The 21,278-nt window shown below is 40.1% G+C and overlaps 1 protein-coding gene across 2 annotated transcripts in view; it reads right to left on the bottom strand.

Moving 5' to 3' along the window:
- Positions 1 to 699: 699 nt before the first annotated feature.
- Positions 700 to 21,278, bottom strand: part of DENND1B (DENN domain containing 1B) — a 184,398-nt gene continuing 163,819 nt past the window's right edge. Inside the window, exons 20-22 of one of the 2 annotated variants that reach the window (XM_081194375.1) lie at positions 12,132 to 12,220; positions 9,473 to 9,641; positions 700 to 8,947 (exon numbers count right to left, since the gene is read on the bottom strand). In XM_081194375.1, coding sequence (XP_081050501.1) covers positions 8,405 to 8,947; positions 9,473 to 9,641; positions 12,132 to 12,220 — 801 coding nt within the window. In that variant the 3' untranslated portion in view covers positions 700 to 8,404. Of the gene's footprint in view, positions 8,948 to 9,472; positions 9,690 to 12,131; positions 12,221 to 21,278 lie in introns of both variants that reach the window. The other variant, XM_081194374.1, reaches the window with a different exon arrangement.

Genomic DNA, 21,278 nt, shown 5'->3' with positions numbered 1-21,278 from the left:
AAGAGTCTCCTCCAGCACCATCATTCAAAAGCATCAATTCTTCAGCGGTCAGCCTTCTTTATGGTCCAGCTCTCACTTCCATACATCACTACTGGGAAGACCATGGCTTTAACTATACGGACCTTTGTTGGCAAGGTGACATCTCTGCTAGGAGATGATGTCTCTGATAGGATAGCCATCTTCAAATATCTCAAGGGCCAACATATTAAAGGGGGAACAAGCTTGTTTTCTCCTGCTCTGGAGGGTAGGACTCAAACCAATGGCTTCAAGTAACAAGGAAGGAGATTCCAACTAAACATCAGGAAGAACTTTCTGACAGTAAGAGCTGTTTGACCATGGAACCATCTTCCTTGGGAGACTGTGGACTCTGCTTTCTTAGAGGTCTATAAGCAGAGGTTGGATGGCCATCTGTCATGGATGCTTTAGCTGAGATTCCTGCATTGCGGGAGATTGGAGTAGATGACCCTTAGGGTCCCTTCCAATTCTACAATTCTATTATTCTATGGTTCCATGTCCAGCTTTAAAGGCTCCCCACTTCCCTAACTTCTGTGAAATATGTTCAAAACAAACAAATGTTGCAGAGCAACGGTTTTCTTCCAAACCGCCTTGGTATAACCTAACACTTCGATTCTCAAATGTAGCTTTTAGCTAAATGTAATCCAAATGAACAATCAAGCCAAAAACAAGACCCAATATGTATTTCTGAGTTCAGTAATTTTTATTTTATATTACACCGTGGGGCACTTTATGGCAACGTGTTTACCAAATACTTTGTACCAACATTAGCAAAAACGGTCAATTTAAAGTGCATATAGAGGAGCTACTGACAGGAGTTTGAGTTCCACAGTCTTTAAACTCTAGGGCAGTAGTCCCAACACTTTCAGGCCCAGGACCCATCCCTAATCCCAAACTAAAATGAGGGACTGGCTTTTAATCCCCTGCAACTGCTATATGTTCATAGGAATGCAAGAAGCTTCCCCAAGCTGAATTAGGCCGTTAGTAGACTGACTGGCAGGGTGTTCTCCTGGGTTCCAAGAAAGGAGCCTTCCTAACCATCCCTGGAAATGGTCCTACCTTTGAGCCAGAGTCCTCCCCTCCACATCCTCTCTCCATTCGTCTCCTTGAAGTGCAAGGAGGATACGACTCCTGTACAAAAGAGATGTTGGCAGATGCAGCTGGTCAAGCAAGGGAAAGGAGAACTAACTGAGAAGCTGCATGTGCTGAATTTCTCCTCTTCACAGCTTCATTAATGTTCAAGGAGCTTCATACTCCTTTACATGGTCTCCTTCTTTCTCTAAAATTACTGTTTTAAATGGTGCTGGCATGACACTGCTTTCATAAGTGTATGTCCCACCTGTGGGTCCTGGTGCCTTCAGCTGAAACTGGTGCTCTAGAGGAAAATCTCCTGTTATCTAAGCTAAGGTGTGCAACACTACAGATCGAAGCCCTAATTGGTTTTTTTTTAAAAAAAGGAACAACCCTTGTTGGCTTTATTTGTAACACAGTTTCGATTCATTTACATAGCTTTACATTGTCAGAAGAGATCAAGAAATGCGTTTCCATGCAAACGATTATTTATCCCACAATGCCTGTATCAAATGATTTCTTCAAAACTGGGTAAAAGGCAGCTATGAAACTGTTTAGAGATAAGGCTCGTTACAAAGGTAGGTTCTTCTGTTCACAGAAAGAGACATTTCCCCCTCTCTTCTCTGAAACATAAATTGAAATATGCTAGATTTTCACTACCTCCATGAAATAGCTTCATGGGTAGCATGGGTACGTACAGAAAAAGAAATTTACCACAAACCTTGTTTGTAAGTTGCGTCTAGAGCTAGATAAATTACACAGTGCTTCAGTTAACTCATTCAAGTAAGTTAATTTAAAATAGCTCCTGATAAAACGCTTGGCCATGAGAAGAAAATGTACATCAAATACATGGATTAACATCATTAACAAACAATTTAAAAGATACTTGCAACATCTATTGATCTGAGCAATCATTTATATCAATTAAGGATGCCACATGCTGGATTATGAAGCTGCAAATGTCTACCATAAGTTGCCACCTACCATCCATCGTATGCAACAAACATTATTTTGCTTGCTCAAAGGACAGAAGAAGTAAGCAGCAGAATTTCCAGGTGAATTAAACGCAAAAACTACCCTGCTGTGTACTTACAAAGTACTGTGTGGAATATAGACGTCATTAGCTGTGAGTCTGTTGTCTACTATGCAATTGGCAACACTTCTGTTTATCATTATAGCACAACAATGTGGCGTCCCTAGTCATCTTCAGTCAACAGAAATACCATTTGTCTACTGACAATGTACAGTACTTTCATCCACAAGACAACTGTAATTAAATGCTACATGTAACTCTACACGATCCTGAAACAAAGCAAAGCAAAACGAACACCCCAGAAAAATTAATCTCAAAGATCTACTGGGAAAGCAGATGTTTTTAGTTGTCAAAATAAATTCTTTTAAAAACACATATACACACAATAAAAGCAAGCAAAGATATTGCACAAAATCCATCTTTTGTTGTGATCTAGTACTTTCCCTCACATCCCGGAATCTCCCTTGCAGTGCAATTCAATACAGATCTACTCTGAAGTTAATTACCATTGAGTTCAATGAGACTTATTTCCAGGTAGATGTGTATAGGATTGCAGCCGTTATCATGATACCTGGGACTGGTGAAGGGGAGAGAAGGTTCACCAAGAATCTCGATTTCTTTTCTTGTCCCTTTCCTCCTCAACCCACCCATATTAATACTGATCCTAGAATCTAAATTAAAAAGCTTATTAATATACATACAATATTATTTATGTCTGATGTTAGGGAAGAACTCAGAAGTGTACTGAATCCATCCAAACTACTCTATAAACACCTTTTCGTCAAAGAAGATTTGTGGGGGGGGGGGAGATGGGTCTGCTGTCCACAAACTCTTTTAGTGGGATTTACCTGACGCACCCCATCAGAGGAAGCCCTGTGAAAGGATGCCCATCTGCCCAAGAGGGCTCTCCCAAAATTGGCGGGGCGAAGGGGCCAGGAGGACGCCCAGTACAGTGTATCCGAGGAGAGAGGCGATTGCTGTGTGTGAAAAGTTGGTGGGACATAATGCAACAATGAGTTCCTTTTTTTTAATGCTTAGCACTCAAGACAACTTCATAATGGAGGATTCCTTGTTCGGCTCCCTCATATCAAGGCAGCCTTTGGGTGCCACCGAGAATGGCAAGGAGGAGAAAGGCAGATCTGACTAAAGGGGGCCCAAGACACAAGTCTCCCTACACAAACACAACTGAAACACATGGGATCTACATAACAGCACACCACACAACTCTACTCTGACCCATTTTAATGTGAGAGACACCATTTGGATTTTCCACTACAGGTGGCAAACATCTTACACTTGTCTAAGATCCAATGCATCTCATAAGTCATAACGTCCAGAATGGCACACAGAGTATCGTGGTGTCCTTGAAGTGGAAACAGAACCAGTCCTAACTGCCTTCAAGCTATTAAAGCAGCCCCTAGGCAAGTTAAACTGAAAGGAAACAGGGTCCCTAAGCACCCTTTTCCTGCCTCGGATCTGGGAAAAAATATATATAAATAAATCTAGGGTGGTTTGCTGCCTTCTGTAAGATTAAGGAGTTTGGTTTATGAGTGATGTCAATGGTCTTCAGAGCTAAAATCAGCAGAGCTTGCAGTGATCCTGTGACTAGGCATGTTGGAGAATTCCAATGGAAATGGAAATGGCCATTTTTGTTGATTTTTCCCATGTCCAGAATAGAAATCTATCCAGTGAAATTAAGTATTCACTGTTGATGTTGCTCTCAATCCACAAACAGTTCCACCCCCACGTCCCATTTCTATTACATTTCCTTTGCACTGAAATTAATGGGATGGAATGATGCTACAACAACTTAATTTATGTAATCATGTAAATTATGTAATTTCACTGCAGTAGACAGCAAAATAAATAACATGGTTTTGGGTGAAGATGAATTGCAGCAGAATGGAAACAGTTCTGCATGTGAATATACTGCGGAATATAAAACAATGCCTTCTTACATCTCTACCTGTGATCTTTCTTTTAAGAAGTTAAAAGATGTAGCTGTCAAAGGCAGCTGATATCCTATGCAGGAATTTAATCTTTCCCCTCTGGCCACACAGATTAGGGAGAGAGGTGACTTTCTCCTGTACCTATCCTCCTTGCATTGCATTGAGAAGTAGATGGTATTGTTAGCAATAACTTCAGCTTCAGTCTTGCCCTATTATGAGCAAAAATATCTGAAGAAAAGCCGATGATAACAGAACTACTTTTCTAGTTTTGTAGCTTAGCAGGATCCTGAATTATCTCTGGTCAGATGAACAAAAGTTTTAGCAGATGATTATGAAAATGAAAGGCTTCAATTTGGTAACTAGCTAGTTACTATTTCTCAATTTCTGCACAAAGCAAGCTATTTAAAATCCTCCTTTTGCAAGGACACAATGTAAAAGAGAAAAGAAAAAAGAGATTTTCATTCTGCTTGAGATAATCTGTCTAATATAATTTGGGGCACAATCCACCATAACGTTCTCTTGTGAAAGCCCCAAAGAATTCACATCAGTGGGACATCTGCAGGAGAATCTTCTGGTAGATTGTATTGTTTTATCTATTCTAACAATGAAAATTAACATTTTCAAAGGTGCTCATCAGTGCAGGCTGCACATTCAATCAATTGGAAAACTACTGTTGACATCTTTGGGAGCAGAGTTAGCCAGTACTGACAGCTTTTGATAACCCAACTCTTAGCGATCAAAAAGCAGCAATATCACTCTTTGAAATGCTAGGGAACAGTACAAGTTTCAGTAAAAAGTGACTTCTTTCATTATTTCCAACAGCACACCATGCAAAACGTTGGGTCATCTCAGGGTTTTCATTTCTTTGCATAATGTTTACAATCTGTGACCAACATTCTAGCTCATTCTCAGTGCACAGAATTCCAGGAGAACACGTAAGGTCTCCTGCTAGTTTAAGCAACTTTCGTTTCCGAAACTTGGCAAAGGCCTTTTCATGATCTTGAGCACTATTCAAGGGTTTGGAAAGGAGATGGCAGAACAGTTTATTATCCATTAGCTCCATCAGTTACTGTGATAGCCTTTTCCAATTTTGGAGTATAGCTATAGTCCTTGTTGGCTAGATCCCCTAATATGTAGATGCTGTCAGAACCTTACAAGCTTGGGGATTTAAAACAAAGGGCTTAATGACCCCAAACATCTGAGGAACACCATGGCAAGCTCCAATAATATATTAAAATCTGGTGAATTTAATATACTAAAATAAAATGTGACAACCTTTGCTTGCAACTAAAAAAGGCTAGAGCACTGTTAGTACTGAATTGTCTTAAACAACTAGGTTAACTTTCAATGAAATTTTGTAGGTGGAGAAAGGAATCTAATGGTCCAAAGCAGTTTTACTTAATTGGGATTCCTGAGAAACTTTAAGGGTTACCTGAAGTCTGTGAGCACTATATTAAAATCTGTGATTTCATAAGTTCCTATGAACATTGAATATGGTGGGGAAATGTGACAATGAAGCAGAAATTGAACCACTTGTTTTCCTATGACACTATAGTAAACATCGAAATGCTACAGATGCGAGTGATTTGAGAATTTTACATCATAATCAGTGGAGAACAGAGTAGACACTGACTAAATATTTGATAAATTGATTCATTTGGCAAGTCTAATGTTCTTTTGACAGTAAGAAAGCTAACTGGCAACTATTCAGGGCAAAAAACGTAAGGCACAACTATTAGCCTTCTAAAAATCTTATTGGTGATAAACGATGCGTGAATGCTAACGGTTCTAGCAAATCTACATACATTGCAGTTTAAGTGGGGTCAAAATGAAGTTGCATTTCAAAGATTCATCAACAAGACTACACATTACTCATGTTACTGTAAGAATTACATAAAACGGTATTTGACATTAGCGTGGCAACTCTAAACACATTCACTGACAATGTGAGTCACTGAAAACCTGCATGTTTTGCCAGACATTTCTTAGTTTTCTCTCCTCCAGCCTCCCACCCCCTATGATTCAGAAACCATCCATGCAGGATTTTGTCACTCTCGTAGAAACCCGTTATGGCTGTAATAGGAAGTTTCCATATGCATAGAGTTTTTCTTTTCATGAAGGAAGAATTGGAAGCTCCTGTATGCACTGGGCTATGGAACATGCACCTTCATCCACACGTGTACACAGAGACATAAATATACCCTCACCTAATCACTACTCTCTTGACTCAAGCAATCTAGAACCACCACCAGTGACAATTGAAAGGACAAACACAGACATCGGGAGGGGGAAGGAGGGAACAGCACAAACACAGGGAAAATAGGTCCTTCTATCTAAGCAGATAGGTCCTGGAAAAAGGACACTGCCATGGGATTCCACGCAAAATTGTTACTTGTATAGTGCCTAAAAGTACACTACCCACTTTATAAATATGTGGAATACCACTTCCAAATGGTTTTAACAAAACGTTCCATTCATTTGAAAGGCACCTTTGGACACTGATGTTACGGACCAAAGGTTTGCTTTTAAGAGAAGACTTTTCGGAAGACAACTTTTAAAAGTTGCCATTTGTGAGCATTGTGGTGCATCCCATAGCAGGCCAGTTTTGAGCCACTGGATGGCAGGGACGTTGTTTTGGATGCATCTTTTTATAGGTTATGATTAAGCTTCAGAAATTGTGTCTGGCCCTTTATTCCTTTGCTTAGGCCTAGAAAGAGATTTTCAGATTTACACTGTTAAATTACTTTCTTTATATTATTATTTTTCAGCTGCTGATATCATTTTTCTTTTAAAAAAGAAAACATTAGAATTTGTTCAAGGAGCACATCGAATAATGATCCAAGTCCTAAACATCACTTTAAAACACTACCTCTGAAGGTTAAATTGGCATGAACCCCAGTAGGGCAGATCAATTGTAACACAGAAATATTAAAACAGTGGAAATTCTATGCCAATAAAAATCTACCTGTTCTGCTTGAGCTTTTTCCTTTTGAGAAAACTGAAGATGCAAAAATGATGACAGTGAGCAACACCTTTTAAAAGTTGTAAACTTCACATTGTATTTCAGCACTTCAAAAAAGATTAAAAACACACAGTACCATTTTTTCAGAATTTGGAAGACGGAGCCACAGTGCCTACTTGGTAAAGGACCCAATTTGGGGGTAAATTCAGACAAACCAATAACAGTTAATTCATATGGTGATAAATACATCAAGAGACCTTTCCTCTTACTGATGGCTATTGCTTGGCTAGGTGAAAACAGCTCTCACCAAGGAAGACAAACATGTGGGAGAGGCTCCCATTTGAACCAGGCTCTTGTGTGGTAACTACATTGCTACATAACACACGGTCACATGAATGACCACTGTTGGTCGCATGAGTTCCTGTGGTTTGGAAACGACCCATATTTCCCTTTGTTCATGCGCTTCACTGCTGTGAAATCATGGCATCTCTTTTCCAACAATTTGCATTTCATCCTGTACAATTATTTTAGCGAGTCCCTCAAACTTTAAGGCAACTGGATCATGGATTGACAGGACTTAATAAGTTCCAGACGAACAATGTTGCATTTGTTGACTTTGTGCTTGGCAAGATAAAAGTCAATGCCTACCTGGGAAGATACGTTCCTTTCTGGAAAGAGAAAAGGGGAAATGGTAAAAACTAGCAGGTGCCAAATACCAGCTGAAGCTTAAATATGGAGTCAAACTATTAGCTTGACTTGAGAATGCAGTAGCTGAACAAGAAGCTGCCTTATATTGAGTCAAACTATGGGTCCATCTAGCTCAGTGCTGTCTACACCAAGATGGGGGCCCCTAAATACTTCCAAAGATCACCACATTCCCTTGTGGGTAATCTATAGGGGAGGGTGCATTTTGGCAGTGGGCAAAGCACCCTTCTCTTCTTTCCGGGCTCACTCACCCACATGAAATGTGCCCAAACGTCACAGGCTCCCCACCTGTGGTCCAGACCGATGGAAAACAGCTTCCTGGGGTTTCAGACATTTCTTAGAGCTACCTGGAGATGTCTGGGGCTGAACATGGGTCGCTCGGGATGCAGAGCACGTTCTCCGACACCGAGCTATGGCCCCACCCACCCCAACCCAGGCCCATGCTGTGAAATTATGCAGCAAAGAAATGTGTTCCGAAGGTATGTTCAAAGCAAGAGGGAGAAAATGGGCATGTAAGGCAAACCACAATGAAGGTTAGCAAAACGGAAGGTTTGTCGCTTCCTCTGTGATGTTTTGGTTTGCTATGCGATATGGAATCCTGAGTTGTCTTCCTTAAGTCTTTTGTCAGGAGCGTTATTTCTCCCCTCAAAAAAATAAAAATAAAAAAAATTACGCTTTATTCCCGCTGCTACTGGAAAACCTGTCCCCTGAAATGTTTAAACCATGGTTGAATGCAGAAGTCATTTTACACAAAGACACCACTTCGTGAAGAAGACCACCCTCTTCCAGGATTTCGTTTCCTGTTCTAGCTTCTCTCTCCCAAGGAACCTGAGAGGATGGATTTTGGCTCAAGTTTGGTGGTATCTCATCTGCTGAGGTACTGCTTAGTGTTTCGCTCCACTTAGTCTTTTTCACTTGAAAGACTCCTGGAGAACACAACTGCATAGTTTCTTGAGACGGGTTTGGAGCTTCTGCATCAGTTTTGAAGAAGTTCACATCATCGGCACTAGGGATATGGGCGGGACTTCCTGTTTTTGGCACAAAGAGATTTTCTCTGTATCCAGTCGAAGGAACACGTTTCCTTGGAGACGGGGGAAGTTGCTTCCCAGTGAGGATGCTGTCATCTTGCCCAAGATTCCAGTCAGCTGGGTCAGACGTTCGACCACTGCAAAGCAGAGCCAGATTGCTCTCACTTGGCGTGTTGGATTTATTCTGAAATAAGAAGAGGCAACACATGAGGATTCTTGGCACTGGGATCTCCAAAAAACAGCCACTTTGTTTTTACAGAAAAGTGGGGTGTAAATATTAAACTATTTATTTTTTTAAAAAACGACTGAACGACTTGTTCTTCATTGTACTGATGATGTGCTAAACTGAATCACAATTTATCTTTCGCTAACGACCTCTTAATAGGATTCAAATTTTAATTCCTCTTCTCCTTCCAACATTAAGCAGCTAAACTGAAACCAAGATAATTCCATTTCAAGGTAAAAAGAAGTGTTTCTCAATGTGTTGTGCAGCCAAAGCACACTTTCTCTGCTTTAGATTTCAGGTGTACACATCACTTTTATAACACAATCAGACATCGAGGAGAAATACCTGGTTACCACAGAAGCATGAGGATGTACGAGAGACCCTAAAACACCCTGTCATCCAGGCAGCACCTATCACCAACAGAAGATTACGTGGATGCAAAGAAGTTTTAACACTGGAAACGCAAGGGGTGGGATAACTAACCGTTGCCTTGTAATCAATATCATCCATTGATCGAAAGAAGTCCAGGCTTTTTGCTCCTGAGAGCTTCCCTTGATCCGAACTGTGTGTACTCAGACTATCCAAAATTTCTCCTAGCAAGTCCATTTCTCCAGGAGGAACAGATGTTTTGGCCACTTCCCCAGAGTCATCACTGTCATACAAACAACAAGATGTTTCCTCACTATCTTCAGATGACAGTCTAAAGGAAAACAGAAAACCACTTCATAGCTATGATCGCAACAATGAATCTGAAAATGAATGAGCTTTTCACAGGAGAATTATTATAAAGATCAATTTCAATAAAATAAGTGACTTCTGAACCCTTTGTATTCATCATAAGAAACCAAAAAGGATTCAGCATGGCATTATTTTAAACCATTTTATCTTGCAGGATATTCAGATATAATAAAGAACTTTTTAGTGTATATTTAAAATTTAATCTGTGTGCGTATGAATGGCTCTCCGAGTCCTTTGCTTCAAATGGCAGGCTAGGAAATGGTTTCTTGCTGCAGGCAAAAATAAAAAAATGTACACCTATAACGCATTGTGACAATGCCTTGATGCATATACTTTTTGTCTGTTAAAATCTAACTTTGCAAAAGGATAGACTGAGACTCACCTCTTTCAAAACTTTATATTTGCGAAAAATGTTTTGGGAGAGTCTCAAAGCCTTGTGATCATACTTGTTTTGATATGATTAATTGTTCAGAAGCCTACCTAGATTTCAACATGTTTTTTCTTTATGACAGACATTCTTCTAGAGCAAATCCCTAATGTATTTCATAGATCAAGGGATCATGGTTAGAACTGCAATTAGGTCTTACAGCAGCCTTTCCTAAACTTCTGATAGGTTGACTCTGAGTCCTGGAAGATCTGCTCCCTGCCTTGAAGCCTTTTTCCACATGGCCTGGGAGAGCACAGCCCAGACTGACTCCAACAACAAAAGCTGAACACACTATTAAGCTAGGGTGTTGTTTCTGGGTTGTTGGCTTGTTGTTTTTTTGTATCTTTATTTTAGATTTTGTTGTGATTGATGTGGGAATTGCTCAGTTTGGTTTTGTATTCCCCCCCCCCATGTTTTATTTATAGTATGCTTTTGTTATGTTGTGGTTATGTATTTGTTTCATGTTGAACATGGTTTGAATAGTAGAAAGGCTTCACACAAATAAAATTATGTATGCATGTAAAGCTGGGGCACACTTCTTTGTAATTTTTGTACATTGCACTATTATAGATGAAAAGACCAGTTTTTAGTACAGTAAGTAAGAAGTACTGACTCTCAGAAGAGTCTATATCATATACCGTATTTTTTGCTCTATAAGACTCACTTTTTCCCTCCTAAAAAGTAAGGGGAAATGTGTGTGCGTCTTATAGAGCGAATGTAGGCTGCGCAGCTATCCCAGAAGCCACAACAGCAAGAGGGATTGCTGCTTTTGCTGTGCAGCGATCCCTCTTGCTGTTCTGGCTTCTGGGATTCAGAATATTTTTTTTTCTTGTTTTCCTTCTCCAAAAACTAGGTGCATCTTATGGTCTGGTGCATCTTATAGAGCGAAAAATACGGTAAGTTGCTTTACAAGTTGCCGATCTGTCCTTGAAATTGTGAAGAGGCACATGGAAGCAGTGACTCATACAGAGAAACAATGGACAGTCTCCTCTAAAGGTGCACAACTCTGCTACATTTCTGCATCTACTCAGAAACAAGCTCCAATGAATTCATTGAACTTATTCCTAGTGCGTATAGGATTCTACCCTGAATAATCTAATTACAGTGGTACCTCGGGTTACATAGGCTTCAGGTTACATATGCTTCAGGTTACAGACTCCGCTAACCCAGAAATAGTACCTCAGGTTAAGAACTTTGCTTCAGGATAAGAACAAAAATCGTGCGTCAGCAGCGCAGCGGCAGTGGGAGGCCCCATCAGCTAAAGTGGTGCTTCAGGTTAAGAACAGTTTCAGGTTAAGAACTGACCTCCGGAACGAACTAAGTACGTAACCAGAGGTACCACTGTATGCTCGAATGCAGAGGCTACTTTGAATGAAACCAGCAGAGAGTATGAAACTGTGCGAAGGTGCAGTCAAAAGCCTCTCTTCTGGGTGGGGACTCAAAGGCACCAATCAATCCATTTTTGTAGCACATGACCAGTTCAGTCATGATGGACTAGGGTGGCTTAGAGCACAAGTTTGGAATTCCCTGTAATCCCCTTTCCACTGGTAGCTGATGCCCATTGGACACTGGAAAGGGTACGGTGGGAGGCAGGGAGTCAAAGAGGAAGTGAAGCCAGAGTCAATGACATCCCACAGCTGGTGGCAAGTAAGAAGGCAGGCAGGTGGGGGCTGGCTGAGGCTGGTGGAGATATGTCCTGCTTGCCTGAATGGACCTGCCTCTAACCTTTGGTTCTGCTCTTCCCTGGATCAAGATACTGCTTCTTCTCTCCTACACATGCTTTTGAATGCTGCTCAATAATATCTTAATATCTTGAGTGCATTTCCCTGACCCATTTCTCCCCACACCACCAGGGTAATGTTCAGAGTTCAGCAGCAGCTCAGAACTCTCTCCACACAGCAAAACGGAACATTTATCCTGCATCTAAAACTGCTCTGATGAAGAATTGAATGCAAGCTGGGCTTCTTAACAACTTACTTGCTTCCTCCATCCATCTCATCGTCCGCATCATCATCCAAGGCAGGATCATGGTTATATGTATTGGCATGGAGATGCCCAAACCGTGTCTGCAAAGGCAAAAGTTACACTTCAGGGCTTTTTGCTGATTTTCACATAGGCTGCCGAGGGACAGAAGTATTCAAAATCAATACTGCCCAGTAATTTCAACTGAAGTGTCCACAGAATCAGTTATAGTCATATGTGAAGTATTCAAATGGATTCCTCGCTTATCCAAAGCAGTTCAGATGAAAAATTAAGGGTGAATTGACAGGCAATGGACAGAGCAAAGTTTGTTTCAGACCGGGGTTGAAATCACAAATGAAGCACGGACTATTTTGTTCATATATATATAGTTCATATATACAGTTACCAGTAAACACTCTCTCTCTCTCTCTCTCTCTCTCTCTCTCAATTCAAAATGATATTAAAACTGAAGCAGAAATGAAATCAAAGCTAAAAACAGATAAAAATACACTAGCTATCCTCTAAAGTGCAGCAGAAATTTCTAGACTAGCACTGAAGACATGTACAAAATAAAAATTAATATATTACTATTGAAGAAGTCACCATCAGGAATATGAAGACATAGGTAACAGTAGATTTAAGCTTCTGGATATGGCAGCCATTATTATTATTATTATTATTATTATTATTATTATTATTATTATTATTCCTATTCCTCACTTAACAAATGTAAAAGGTAAGTGGACCTCTTTAGGAAGTGTGCTACCATGGAGAAGAATTAGCAGGTTGAATAAAAAATAAGGGGATAGCCAGGACATATTACAGAATGGCAGGCTACAAGAGGAACATGACTCAAATGTAATGTCACAAGGCACATGGACATTTAAGTGCCAATAAACGTATGTCTACTCTCATACACAAACGAAGTCTCTGCTGGGGTCTTAGCCAGCTCTACAGATTCCAATATTTATTAAGTAATTTCTATATTGCCTCTTTATTTTAAAAAAAAAAAAATCCTACAGATGGGATGCAGCATGAATTTGTGTTATTTCGTTCTGTTCATTCTTGCCCCGTACTCCTGAGCTTACCTAATATAAAGATAAGATGGTAGTATTCTTTTAAAGAAAACACGGATAGGTTTTGTTTTTTTGTTTTTTTACAGCAGAAAAAAATCTCATGGGATTACTGTGAAGGTCCACAGAATAGCTTCTGAAAACAATGAATATTCAGTTTGTAAATATGGCAGGGCTAAAAGAAAAGGAAAAGGAAAGAAAAGCATGCCTTTGGGGAATGAAAAATGAATTCTCCAATTAAAATTGGCAAAATTCCACTGGTACTGTTACGCTCATCTTCATTTCCTCAAAAAGGTCCACAGAAAACTGTGGTTCTGCCAACATTTTGTATTAAGATGGGGCAGATCATATTCCAATGGGAAAATAAAAATTAATAGGTACTTTCTCAATTCTAATTGTAGACCACCTTTCTGTTTTCCCTTATACCTAGACATATGCTATAAAGATGCTGACATTTAGTTGTGGGTGTTTTTATTTAAAGAGATAGCTATATACAGAACAATCCTTGCATAAAATTAGTGGAGAAATGTCACTGTCTCCAAACCTTTTAAAGGTTTAATATTATCACCTGTCACTTAAAAGCTCTTTTAATGAGAAAACTTGTTTTACAATCTTTATCCTGCTAATTTTTGAAACAGTCCTATGAGAAAGATCACCACTGTTCCCCCTTTAAATACAGAAAACGAGAGATGGCGTTGCCTTCTCCACGACCACCCAGGGCTTATCATTTCTTATTTTCTTTCTTTCTATACCATTTTTTTAAATAAAACATTTTAATATAATAAACATAGTGAGGCTATTTACATAAAAACATAATATTGAATAAAATTTCCTAAAAACTAGAGATAAAACAACAACAGTAAGTCACAAGTAAAACAAGCATTATATAAAATAATAAAATAAAAATTCAGAGAATGCTTGGGTAAACATATGCATTTTAAAGAGGCATTTAAAGCTAATAGTGTCTCAGCCTTGTGAATTACCTGAGGGAGGCCAATGCAGAGGGTGCTATCACCCAGAAGGCCTGCTTCCACCTTGTCACAAAGTGACCATCTGCTAGTCATGGAAGATCTTAAAGATCAACCTCATCAGTACCAGGGGAGCTGGCACGCTATATAACCTGGGCCCATGTTCTCCAGGGCTTTGAATGTCAACAACAAAACCATGAACTTGGCTCATTAGCTAGTAGGCAGCCAGCTGCAGCTTCCAAAAAAGGGTCAAGAGAGCCCTACATACAGCAAATTACACAGTAGTCCAATCATGAAATTACCAGTATACGGACTATTACGGTAAGGCTCCCCTTGTCTGGAAATGATAAAGGTAAAGGACCCCTGGATGGTTTAAGTCCAGTTGAAGGCGACTATGGGGTTGTGGCGCTCATCTCGCTTTCAGGCCGAGGGAGCCAGTATTTATCCACAGACAGCTTTCCGGGTCATGCAGCCAGCATGACTAAACCACATCTGGCACAATGGGACACCGTGACAGAAACCAGAATGCATGGAAACGCCGTTTACCTTCCCGCCACAGAGGTACCTATTTATCTAATAATAATAATAATAATAATAATAATAATAATAATAATAATAATAATAATAATAATTTATTATTTATACCCCGCCCATCTGGCTGGGCCTCCCCAGCCACTCTGGGCGGCTTCCATAAAAACCAAAAATACAATAAAATATCACACGTTAAAAACTTCCCTGAACAGGGCTGCCTTAAGATGTCTCCTGAATGTCAGGTAGTTGTTTATCGCTTTGACATCTGCTGGAAGGGCGTTCCACAGGGCGGGCGCCACTACCGAGAAGGCCCTCTGCCTGGTTCCCTGTAGCTTTGCTTCTCGCAATGAGGGAACCGCCAGAAGGCCCTCGGCGCTGGACCTCAGCGTCCGGGCAGAATGATGGGGGTGGAGACGCTCCTTCAGGTATACTGGACCGAGGCCGTTTAGGGCTTTAAAGGTCAGCACCAACACTTTGAATTGTGCTCGGAAACGTACTGGGAGCCAATGCAGGTCTTTCAAGACCGGTGTTATATGGTCTCGGCGGCCGCTCCCAGTCACCAGTCTAGCTGCCGCATTCTGGATTAGTTGTAGTTTCCGAGTCACCTTCAAAGGTAGCCCCACGTAGAGTGCATTGCAGTAGTCCAAGCGGGAGATAACCAGAGCATGCACCACTCTAGCGAGACAGTCCGCAGGCAGATAGGGTCTCAGCCTACGTACCAGATGGAGCTGGTAAACAGCTGCCGTGGACACAGATTTGACCTGTGCCTCCATGGACAGCTGTGAGTCCAAAATGACTCCCAGGCTGCGCACCTGGTCCTTCAGGGGCACAGTTACCCCATTCAGGACCAGGGAATCTACTTGCACTTGTGTGCTTTCAAACTGCTAGTTTGTCAGGAGCAGGGACAGAGCGACGGGAGCTCACTCCATTGCGGGGATTCAAACCGCCAACCTTCTGATTGGCAGGCCCAAGAGGCTCAGTAATTTAGACCACAGCGCCACCCGCATCCCTACGGTAATAGCTGGTGCACCAACTAAGTTTGGTAAAGGATGCTCTGAGTCATACAGATAGGGATTGGGAGTGAAACTGATAAGAGGCTTTTTACATTTCACTATGAGACTAGTTCTTTTATGTTCTAGTCCAGCTCTCATTTGCAGACTTGAGCACTTGTTTACTGGAATTTTCCTGAGTTTCCTGTACTCTTTAAAGAATGAGCTAAAAGTTAGGAGCAACCTTTCTGTTCTCTTCCAAAGCACGCCTAGCCCCTGTGACTACAGGCAGAGAACGGTCAGTCTTGTGACCGGACTGTTACCAGTCACATAAGCCGGGGAGGGAAAATCTTTGGCTCCGCTGGTCAGTCCAGCAAGCTCAGGGGTATCACAGTTCTATCGCTTTCAAGGTTTGGGAACCTCCTCGAGTTGTGCCTTGTTAGGGGTAGGTGAGTAACTACACAGTTCCCTGGACCCTTAAAATCCCCCTTTAGGCTTATTTATTTATTTTGCACACTTTCTTCTACAGTCCAGAATTCAGGTGAAAAATAGGCAAACTTTCAAGGGGGCAGTCAAAGGCACACAGAAAACCTGAGGTGCTTTTTAACAATAATAAAATCGAAATGGAACCAAGTAAACTCTGTTGGATCTGCTGTTTTCAGTGCCCCGAGTTCACGGGTTGAAGTGTGTAGATGGGGGAGGAGAGAACATTTCTGTCACTCATCGTCCGTGAAGTAACGTACAGTACTCAATAGGTATCTGTGGCAAATAACTTGCAAAACAACCTGCTTATAAAATGGCAAGAAACACCAGTGTAAAGGAAAGGGGGGAGAGGGAGAGAGGAAAGAAACCCTTAATAAATCCCAAAAGGAGAGCAGTAAATCCTTTTCAAAGCTCTACTAGATGAAGCAGCATAGAATGCACACCCGCAAAAACTGTCAAAGTCATTTAGGATAACTTTCCTTTACTGATGTCCCCCTGCTGTTCACAGTTACTTAAGATTTTAATTTCTGTCTTTTCTGCATTTTCAACTGTGCACAATTTTCTCTGGCTTTTTTAGGGGGGTGGGGAATGGGGGGGTTGAGAGTGGGGGGACTTCTTTTCTGATCAGTATTCTAATAACCACCAGACCTCTTCCATTTGCTAAAACAGAAGGGGGGAACAGAACTAGTTTCAAGTTCTAGGGAAGTTTATAAAGGTTTAATCTGGATAGCACTTGCACAAAGTTAGAAACCAACTTACATTTTTTGTGTGATTTCTGTTTACAGAAATACCTTTCTTCCCCTTTGTAAAACGAATGCCGTGTCAGTGCAATTTCTTATCTTTGTGCTGAAAAACAGCCATCTTCTTGCTTGTTCCATTTAACCAGGATGAGGTTTTTGCCCATCCCTATGAAATGCCTTTCATAGAAACCTTATTAAAACTTTAGGACTATTTTTATGTTACATTAGAACATCAAAGGCAAGCAGATAGGTGTCTTATATGGCTGTCCTATGACTATGAAGCTCTTTCCCTGCCAGAAGGCAGCAGAAGTATGAGAAAAACTGTAAAAACTAAACTAAACTGGGGTTAAATTTTAATTAAACTGAGGATTTTCTTGTGAGTTTTTATTTTCAACTGTTGTTACCCTTGAAGAGAGAGGGGATATGAACTGCCCTCAGTAATAAAAAAATGTGCATTGTGCAAAGGTGTCTTTTCCCATACTGTGGAGACCCAGAGCGAATCGCAAATTCTTGTGGTGTGTTTCAAAATAGTGGGCACACTGCCAAAAAAGAAGGCCAAGACCATGAACGTCATGATACAAGAAACACCCACGGTTGCATTTGGTATTCAAGCATGAATCTATTACTGTAATATAACAAGGGAAGGAAAAGGGCTGCAGAATCCACTAGGTGTTGCTGGTGATATCTGTATAATAAAACAGTGTGTTTACTAATATCTTACTGGTACCTTCACACTGAACAACTAGCAATTTTCCTTTGGAGCTGTATGGAAAAGTATCCTGGAAGGGAACTAAATTTGAAGAAAAGAAAAGAAAAAATAGGCCAAAATGAAGAGATATACTTCACAAGTTCACTTGTGAGATTTTACAAAAATTAAAACTAGTAGCAGAATGGCAGATATGATAAATAGCCATGTTGTATGCCACCATACAGAAAAATCATGGATGCAAACTATCTCCGAACGTTGTCAATTAAAAAATAATAATCAAGAGATGCAGAACAGATGAAATGCCACCTTTTATTGGACCTGTTAAGTATTGTTGTTGTTGTTGTTGTTGTTGTTGTTGTTGTTGTTGTTATTATTATTATTATTATTATTTCAATAATGAATTCTATGGAACTGATTCTATGTAATTCAGTATATTTTAAAATGCTTAGCGTCTCCATTTCCATAACCATAGGCAACTGTCATGATATAGTGATATTCAAGATCTCAAATTTGCCAAAACCAAAAACAAACAAACATCCCTTCCAGTAGCACCTTAGAGACCAACTAAGTTTGTTATTGGTATGAGCTTTCATGTGCATGCACACTTCTTCAGATATGCACACAAAAGCTCATACCAATAACAAACTTAGTTGGTCTCTAAGGTGCTACTGGAAGGAATTTTTTATTATTATTATTTTGTTTCGACTACGGCAGACCAACATGGCTACCTACCTGTAACTTGGCAAAACCATTTTGCCCACAAAGCTTTGTTTCAAATAACTAAATGTGATACCAGATTCTTTAACCAAATTCAACCACTTGGTAGTATATTCAAAATGCACAAAAGAAAATACTTCTTCACCGATGCATAATTTATTTAGGGACTTTCATGCTAAATGTGTAGTGAAAGCCATTTACTTAAATGACCCGAATAGGGCATTCGACCAACCATGACTAGATGAAACTCCACGTTCAGAGGCGCTGTAGCTATGAATGCCAGTTATTTGAGGTCAAGCTACAGGACAAAGTCTGTTGCCTTCTGCCTCTGCTTGCGTGTTTCCCAGATCATCTGGCTGGCAACAGTTAGAAACAGGATCGTGGAGAAAATGGACATTGGTTGAATTTAGCCAGGCTCTACTAACTTTCATGAATTTGTGTTCACCATAAAACACCACGAATCTGACTGAACCCTTACATTTCATGTTTATAGCTCCCCTTAAGCTAGTCTGAGGAGAAAAGGCTGATCAAAACAGAGAAAGCTGTGTTGGTTCAGGCACTATTTGTTTTTAGTGGGAAGAACACATTGCATGTTAAGCCCGTTAAATGTGGAAAAGTGAATTAAGGGCGTGGGACATACAAAAGTGCTCAGGAAATGCGCCATTGCCCTTTATTGTTCCATTTGGGTTTTCACAGCACACTCGGAAGATCAGGGGCCAAAAGCCCACACTTGTTGGGCAAGCCCAGGAAAACATTGTGTTTGTGTGCCTCAAACAGCTATGATAAACGGGGGTGATGGCTTTATGCAGAAGTCACAGTGAAGGCAGGTCTAGACTGGTATAAGCATCAAAAGATTATATCAGATGAAACACTGAAGGAACTATTGCTATTTTTAAAAAATCTATGACAAGAATAAATATTTTGTTTCTTAAAGCTGATCAGCTGTAAAGAATTACGGCTCAGCATGCAGCATTCACTGTCTACATACAGTGAAAGCATTTACACCACCAGAGGGCAGTCTTGTAATCTACAATGTAAATTTTTAGCAGTATAGGTTTTTTGTTTTTAATTAAAAGATATGCTGAGTGTTTTGCAATACAGAGGGATCATAATTGACATGCAAAAGACAAAAGATCCTCTTTTAAAACAAAAACTGCCATTACCAAGTGAATTTATAGATTATGATTTCTCTTGTCCAAAATATTTTCCTAATTGACTGAATTAACCATTTTTCCATTGGAAATCTTCTCTTTAAAACGAAGCATACTACCAAACCACACATTCAATACTGCTCACTGTTACTGTATATGACATCTGTCACATATAATATTTTATTCACATTACTTAAATTGCCAGATAGGGCTTAATGCTGCCCCAGAATTGTGCGGAATTTCCAGCAGAGAACTACACAGTGGAAGGACTGGAGTTATGTGGGCATAAACCACAATACGATTCTCCAAAGCTTTCGGCTGATCTAATTCCGAATGAAAACATACAGGTATTCCTCTTCCAGTTTCTGAAATTATTATGTGGAAGCGGGACTTTGAATTTGTTGCATGCAATCTTCAGATCACAGTATGAGATTTTTGTCCTGCCAAGATTGAGTTTTATTTGCTCACTGTATCCATCCCTACCTACTCCTTACTGGCAGGACAGGAGGGCAGCGAACTATTGAGTATGCCATTTCTCTGCTGGTCAGGCAGGCGGGAGGGGGAGGGGAGAGTGGAAGGGAGGTTCCTGATGTATAAGGAACATGCTCCTTTCTGAAAATGATCCAACATGCCAGCCTGCAGGAGATTTGCCATGTGTAAAACAGAATCTACAAATGAACACACACTGCAACATGGATGGCATGCATTCGCTTAGGAAGCTGCATCGTTTAATATGGCCTTTGGATTTTCTTATTCAAGGATAAAACTTCAAAATATCAATTTGCTTCACTCTGATTTTTTCCCCCCTCCACGAAGCAACATACAACAAATTTTGAGGTGCTTTTCTGAGGGCTTCGTTAATTCTATTTGAGATTTTATTACTGATGGTATTTCACATGCTGTAATCTACCCCTGAAACCTTTGGGACAGGATGCAACAGAAAGTCCAGCTAACAAAATCCAAACATTTTGTTGCTATTTTGTTGCTGGAGCTTTGCTAAAACAAAGTTTCAACAATAAAGCACACGGTAATTTAAATACAGTATCTTTAGGAGAAGTAGTTCATTTGCTCTTTTGAAACATGCATATTGATACGAGGTGCGCTGGGCTTGCTGAAAAATCCACACTTTGTACCCAAATGTCATTTTTTTTTACTGCAGCTACAAGTTACCACATGCCTCAAGGTACAAATCTTATATATATTTCATTGGAGACAAGGATGCACTGCTAACTTATTAATTATAAAATGTTCTCATGGCTCTGCTACACAGGACTCTGCCAAAAGTGCAACAATATTTTATAAGCCAGTAACTATTTAAAGCTCTCAAATGTTTCATTTTAAATGGATCAAGGCCTATCCCATCAGCTGAGAAGATGCTTGTGTGAAAAGGAATACTAGGGAAATCAAATTCACGATAGCAAAGAAATCTGCCAGTATATTTGCCTTTGTTCTGTCGGAAATCCTTATTTTTAAGAAATGCTGTGGAAACAGAATTTTTTGTTTTACCATTCAGCTGAAAAGTGACATATATGGACACTAAACAAACAATGCCCCCCCCAAAAAAACCCAAACACCAGAATCTGTAGAAGTATGCCTGTTTTTGAAGGAAGGAAAGAAGTAAGGATAAAGACATGTAGCTGCGATCAAATTGTGAACGCTGAAAAATGTCATAATCTGCTTTCACTTTCCTTTTTAGGATCTATTCTGATATTTATCAGAAAAGCTATGCTTGATCTAATTTACGCAGGAGACAGGAATTATCAGTTAGGCGTGAAGGCACCAAAGAGTTAACAGTAAAATA

This window comes from Podarcis bocagei, assembly GCF_964188305.1.
Source record: "Podarcis bocagei genome assembly, chromosome: 5".
In the NCBI taxonomy this organism is placed as follows: Eukaryota; Metazoa; Chordata; class Lepidosauria; order Squamata; family Lacertidae; genus Podarcis; species Podarcis bocagei.
This window is presented reverse-complemented; position numbering and strand designations above follow the sequence as displayed.